The 6,759-nt window shown below is 38.7% G+C and overlaps 1 protein-coding gene across 2 annotated transcripts; it reads left to right on the top strand.

Moving 5' to 3' along the window:
* The first annotated feature begins 771 nt into the window (after positions 1–771).
* LOC148021270 (uncharacterized) lies at positions 772–2,975 on the top strand. Of its 2 annotated transcripts, XM_087699131.1 has the most exons (3): positions 776–929; positions 1,012–1,976; positions 2,190–2,975. In XM_087699131.1, exons 2-3 carry the CDS (start codon positions 1,252–1,254, stop codon positions 2,221–2,223), a joined length of 759 nt encoding a protein of 252 aa, XP_087555257.1. In that variant the 5' UTR covers positions 776–929; positions 1,012–1,251; the 3' UTR covers positions 2,224–2,975. The 2 variants fall into 2 exon arrangements, with proteins under 2 accessions (XP_087555258.1, XP_087555257.1); XM_087699132.1 differs by having other exon boundaries at positions 772–1,976; positions 2,204–2,975.
* The last annotated feature ends 3,784 nt before the right edge of the window (positions 2,976–6,759 follow it).

Here is a 6,759-nt window from a genome sequence, read left to right as displayed (position 1 = left end):
CAAACACTTTTAGCCATAACTTTTTGACAGATTGTTTCAACAAAGTTGTAGGGACATTTCGTAAGGATGTGAATCAAACATTTTGGAAGGTATATATTTGAGAAGAATTTGCAAGGATATCGTTGTTCCTCTTTAGAAAGGTGTCCTAATAAAGTTCCTAGTCTATTGCAAGTGTTCATTAGAAGCCTAGGTTTAGCACCAATTGAATTGCAAAAACGAAAAAAAAAAAAAAAAAAGCAAAAGCATAAAGCCGCATTATTAAGACCTGCGAAAATTGCGGTTTTTTAAAAAGGAATTGTTTGATTGAGCACTTATCAAGGAAAGATGAATTATGTTGGGATCCTTGCATGATAGACCTCATAGGGACCTTCCTCGGACACCTTAGATAAACTTGATATGCACCCAAGTGACCTTCTTCCAAGTCCCAACACCTCATAAGTGGCCCTCGCCGTTGACTTGACACAACAAACACACTTTTATGTCTCCATCTTCTCTTTCTTTAATGGCTTTGTTGCATATCAAGAGCTATAAAATATAGTTATTGGCCTTCACTTGATATAAAGTATGTGTGTCTTAGCCTCCCCTATATATATTTTATATGCCTGTTAGGCTCCTCCTGAGCTATGCTATGTTGTCTTTATAAGTGAGCTGCATTATTGGGAGGACTTTATAGCCTCTAATCAGGAGAAAGTAGACATCCATGAGGATTCAATAGTGTTTGTGAGATTCTCTTGGGAGATATAGTAGCATAAGAAGGGGCCCAAATTATCTGCAAGCTTTTGCCTTGAAATTGTATTTGAATGAATAAGTTCTTTCTTTGTCCCCCCCCATCACAAAGGGGTGAGTGATAGGCTATAGCCTCCTGTAAGCTCCCCCCACCCCAGTGATAGCCTGCTGCTGCAGGAAGGATTTGAGACACATGTACAATGGTGGGTAGACTGTTTCTGTGTAATTATAGGACAGAGAGGAATCCGGCCTCATGTGGACGTTAATGTAATATTCTATTCGCAGGTGAGCACCTGATAGATGGTTGGGGAGGCATACAGTTGGGAGAAACATGAGGGGCAAAGTCTCTGAATGTTGCCCAGAGGAGCCAGGCAGACAGAAAGAGAAGAAGAAAGGAGAGAGATCTCTGAATTGTGTTTGACAGTATGTATGAGAGAGAGACAGAGAGAGAGAGAGCTCTCTTCTAAACGAAGACATTACTCAGAGTAGCCTGAAAGCTCTCCATCTCTCTGTCTCTTGTCTCAAATGAGTGAAGAGTGGGACAAGCAAGGCCTGCAGAGGCTCAAAGATGGAGCGGAGAGCTCAGACTCACCCCAATTCTCTGCCTCAGCTCAGTCCGTCCTGGATTACAGCCCAAGAGGCCCACTGAAACTGATCAGATTGCTGCAAATGGTGAGGAAATGGAGTGCCCTCTGCAGGAGCAAAGGAAAGCCCAGTTTGCTAAGTGTTTCATCTTGCCCTTTGATAGTCTTGCCCAGGTGCATCACATTCTCAAGCTCAGACGGGGAGGAGGAAGAAGAGTGCATGCAGGGATGCAGAGATGGAGAATCAGGAGGAATCAGGCACAGTTGTAGCACGAAGTCTTCTTCTTCTTCTTCTTCTTCTTCCTGTGCTTCTTCTGCATCATCTTCTTGTTCAGGAGGTAAAATGAGGCAGCCTACCACCCCAAGAGGATACTTGGCCATGTATGTGGGTGAAGAGAGGAGAAGGTTCCTGGTTAAAGCCAGCTTTGTGAATCACCCCCTCTTCAGTGTGCTCCTGGAGAAAGCCAAAGAAGAGTTTGGATTTGAGCAGCAAGGACCCCTCAACATCCCTTGTGAGGTTGCCTTCTTTGAGAAGGTCTTGCTGATGGTGGAGACCAGTAATAGTAATGCCTCTGCCTACAGAAAGACTGTACATACCTTGAGGAGGGCAGCCACAGCACCATCCTCTCCTATCTCCAGATTAACACCTTCAAGAGAAGAATTCCGGTATGTTCCTGTTGGATGATATTCCATGTAATCAAACATCTCACACTGCCATTAATCTGTCACATGGGATCTTCTTTCTGAATCTATGTCACACACACGCGCACACACACACACACACACACACACACACACAAATACTCCACAGGCATATCCTAATTTGTGATTTAATCACAACAACTATATGAGCTCAAGTTTTGATACATATCATGGTAGCTGCGAGATACCAGGCTGTTTGAGCAAAAGGTAGGAGTCTGGTGAGCGCAATCAATAACTGTGGTGCTGAAGACACCTGGGTGCCTCACATTGTACGAGTGTGAGAAGACTCCAAGGCCCAGATCCTAAACATAAGACATGGCACCATTGTCACAACACATCGCATGCTTTGAGCGGCTGTATCTGAATGTCTGCATCGGGTAACAAATTTTCCCAAAAGGTGTGAAGGGTGCTTTCTGGTACGCCGAAAGGTGTGAGAGGGTTATGCTCAAGGCAAGGATACAACTCCTAGCAGGCTCATCTCTGATGAAGTGAAGCTCTCAGTCCGCATCTCTAGCACTGGATTTGATCTGCTGCTGCCCATATTTGCATATCACACCGATATTGACTCAGTATGATTGTGCGCCTCAAGGCCCCTAACTCCTGTCGTACAAGGAAAGACAGCAACTGTGATGTACTATTGAGGTTCACCCTTTGTGAACAAGTGCCAACACGCAGAGACATGCTCGGGTTGCACTTGAGACTATCAGCTGCAAATAATTGCAATCGGATGAACATGTTTAAACCCCCTTGTCATCTTGTTGTTAAGAGCCTTTAAGCTTAGGTCTTCTTATATTTAATCACAATTGGATGAACATGTTTAAACCCCCTGTCATCTTGTTGTTAAGAGCCTTTAAGCTTAGGTCTTCTAATATGTAATCACAATTGGATGAACATGTTTACACCCCTTGTTGCCTTGGAATTAGGGTTTTCGTATATTATTGCAATTGGATGAGTATTAACCCATTGGTGCCATGAACTTAAGGCTTCGCCTAAGGCCCATTTCAAGTGTGACTTTGCTTTACTATTCAGGATCACATCCGATTTGTAATACTCATTTTCCTCGCCGAGCCAAGCCCATTTGAAGTGGTAGCTTTTCGCCTGATAGATTGTAACATATTTATTCTTTGTGTCCATCTCGCTACATCTATTGGCTTTTAATTGATGAACAAGCTTGAGAGTTTTTTATTTTTGAACCATACGTGAATCCATATCATTGTACATTGAGGAGTAATTTGATGATTTGAGCATGTTTTTAATTTTACGTTTTGGAACATTATAAATTGATATTAAGCATTTTCAAGAAGGTAAATTTCCTCACACTAGGTAAAGGGGCCAATAAAATGATGTTCCCCAAAAGCAAAACACTACAATTTACTGACAATCATGTGCAAAATATGCATCATTTTTTCCTACTAAGGGCTATAACACAAACTCCCAAATTTTGAATATAACTTTTGTATGAGTTAAGCAATTGAGCCATTTGCATTTTCAACGAGGTAACTCTCCTCACACAAGGTAAAGGGGCCAATAAAAGTGATGCTCCATAAAAGCAAAACACCCCAGTTTAGTGACAATCCTACACAAAATATGTATAATTTATAACTACTTGAAGCTACAATACAAACTCTTAGATATTGGATATAAGTTTAATTTGAGTTGAGCAATTGATTCATATGACCTTTTCATATTTTGGCTTTTGTAAAACCATCAAACAATGTATCCTACAATATCATTATATTAACCCCTCATTGTCACTTGTCGATCGACCTTTCTTTATACATTAGACTTATTCATGATTCAAGTTGAGGCCTAAATAGTGCCATGTCATCTTTTCCTTTGAGAAACCGGACCATACTAGAATTTTCAAGCATCCACTCCAAACTTATGAAAATCTATAAATATACAATCTACTTCTAGTGATCTTTCCATTGACATATAACATGACAAGTTTTGGATGTAAGGGAGGGAAAGATGTAGAAATACTGACTTAAAAATCATGACGATAGCAAGTTTTTAAGCTAAGATTAAAATACCCCCATGAGCATGGAAACCAAAAATTTGTTAGACTTTTAAACTTAAAGCACTTTGATGATATGTCTTATGTTAGGTTATCAATGCCAAATTGATAGCGTTATGATAATTGCTTTTAAAATATGATGATTTTTATTTATTTATCTTTATGGATTTTCATTTGTCTAATTTTCGCATGATAGTGAACTGTTGCACATGTGGCATTTGTCATGTTGTGCCTCACAGGGAACTATGATGTTTTGCCTTGTGGTGAGCAAATTATTAGACTAAGTTATGTAGATTAATTATCATGGGGTGGGGCACATTTAATGCGCAAGGATGAGTTATTTTTGGGTGCTTCGCTTGCATATAACTATTATATTTTTGGGTGCTCTCTAGCATGGGATCGTTGTATGTGCATATGCGCAATTTATATATTAGGTTGTGACCTTTGTGCATGGCCTAAAGGGCTAGATAATATTTTTAAATAAACCTTATAATATTTTATTTAGTTAGAAAATGAAAAATAGAAGACATAAAAGCATGGCATTCATATAAAGAAAGTTGTAGCCCAAAAATGATGATTTTTTAATGTATTTGAGCATAAAAAGATAATGTAAATCCATAAACACATGCATGGGGGAGGTACTCACCCATGCATGGGGGAGATTGTACCCAATGCTTCTATCATGCACTCTTCTACTAGTTTCTTTCTTCTTGCAAAATGCGTGTTCTCTCAATTACTAATAAATCATTCTTATTGTACAGGGAAGGGCTAGATTAGATAGGACTCGCCATATTCCTAATTTTCCAAAGGACTTGATGAAATGGCATTATTCCTTAGAGAGTCCAAGATTCAATTTTAAAAACCTAATGACTACTTTTATTAGAGAAATAGATCAAAATGCTCTACATTCTTTTACTTTTGTGCAGTATGGTGTATGTGTTTCAAATGTGAAATAAACAATTGTAGAATTTACAAAAAAAAAGGGATCTAGTGGAAACACTTATATTACTAAATATCAAAGATTTCATTTTGGTAATGGGATGTATGCTACTTATGATATATGAGATGATGAGTCTTGCTAATGGAAATATACTCTCACAATTTGCACCCTATTTTCAGCTCTTTTTCTATGTGTTCTTTTGACAATATTCTTTATTTCTTCTCTTTCTAATGCTATCACGAAGATTATGTAGTCTTTTCTCATGTTCTCTAATGTTATTCCTGCTACCTATGTTCCTTTCCTCATGCACTAGAGTAGTTTGATGCAATGCCTGTATTAGGTTGTTATAATTTTTCATACATCAATGCAACATTATGCATACACTTAGGGTTGTAATACTAATAGTCTGGATGCTATGAATAGACCATTAGTGGAACTCTGTAATTTTGTGAAGGGTCTAGGTAAGACCATTGCAAATGCAATTTCTAATATTGAATTGCAAGCAAACACCACTATAGATGTTTTGGTGATGCTGGTGCCTAGAGGGTAGAAATGAGACTTAGAAAGAGCAAGTCCAAAACAAATGCTAGGAATGAGTCTTTTGACTCCAAATATGATGACTTTAATACATACGATGTACTAACAATGAGGATTCTTAATTAGAATCAAACTTTGATAGTGAGTCTAGTGAGTTAGACGTTGAAAGAGGGAAAAGATGGCATAGGAAAAATAAAAAGAAGTCAAAGAAGGATAAAGAGTCCTCTAGGGATTAGAGGAAAAGTAAAGATAAAGAGGGGAAGAAAATCTTGGAGAAGAGGCTAGAAAAGAAGATGAAGAAGCAGTTGATGGATATGGGAGTAACAAATGCTCAATGGAATGTCAAGTCTTGAACCATTTGTCAAAAAATTGGGCATGAAGCCAAAGAATGTGGTGTAATCCAACTGTGAGGAATGCAAGAATGCAATTAGCACCAGCAATAACACCTGCAAATCAAATAATTACTAAGATGGCACCACAAATAGGATTCAAAAGGTTTGGCAAGAAGGGCCACATACTAGCAACTTGTCCATGAAATCATGTACATCAAAGGCCAAGAGGACCGTGCTACTATTGTGGATGGTACGAACACATCTTGGGATCAAATTGTGAGTTATGGGTATGCCATAGGGCTAAAAGATGAATGTGGTGTAATCCAACTGTGAGAAATTCAAGAATGCAATTAGCACTCGCAATAACACATGCAAATCAAATAATTACTAAGATGACACTACAAAGAGGATTCAAAAGGTTTGGCAAGAAGGGCCACATGCTAGGAAGGGTCTACGAAATCATGTGCATCAAAGGCCTAGAGGACCATGCTACTATTTTGGATGGTATGAACACATGTTGGGACCAAATTATGAATTATGGGTATGCCATAGGGATACTATTGTGGATGGTACGAACACATATTGGGACCAAATTCTGAATTATGGGTATGCCATAGGGCTACTATTGTGGATGGTACGAACACATATTGGGACCAAATTGTGAATTATGGGTATGCCATAGGGCTAAAAGATGAATACAAATTGAGAATCAACAACAACAAGAAATGTGATTGGTTGTAGGAGCACCTCAAGGATAGCAACCACCGGCACTTGTAGTAGTGGTCTTAGTCGAAATCCCTAAAGAAACCACAAAGAGATAGTCCATAGGTCAGCAAACTAAAGAAAATAACTAAGGAAGCTTTGATAATGGAGGTATCATTTGAAAAGGAAGCACTTATAGGGAAAAAAAGTTGATAAAAC

The sequence above is a fragment of the Lygodium microphyllum genome, chromosome 18 (genome assembly GCF_053477565.2).
Source record: "Lygodium microphyllum isolate KBCC chromosome 18, Lygodium_microphyllum_v1.1.10, whole genome shotgun sequence".
Classification (NCBI taxonomy): Eukaryota; Viridiplantae; Streptophyta; class Polypodiopsida; order Schizaeales; family Lygodiaceae; genus Lygodium; species Lygodium microphyllum.
Note: the sequence above shows the minus strand (reverse complement) of the source record. Positions and strands in the feature narration are given on the sequence as shown.

Bases quoted from the DNA above. Each gene is read 5' to 3' on its own strand.
- LOC148021270 (XM_087699131.1), top strand. From the start codon at position 1,252: ATGAGTGAAGAGTGGGACAAGCAAGGCCTGCAGAGGCTCAAAGATGGA. The intron at 1,977-2,189 runs GTATGTTCCTGT...ATATCATGGTAG, and splicing joins CCTTCAAGAGAAGAATTCCG to CTGCGAGATACCAGGCTGTT.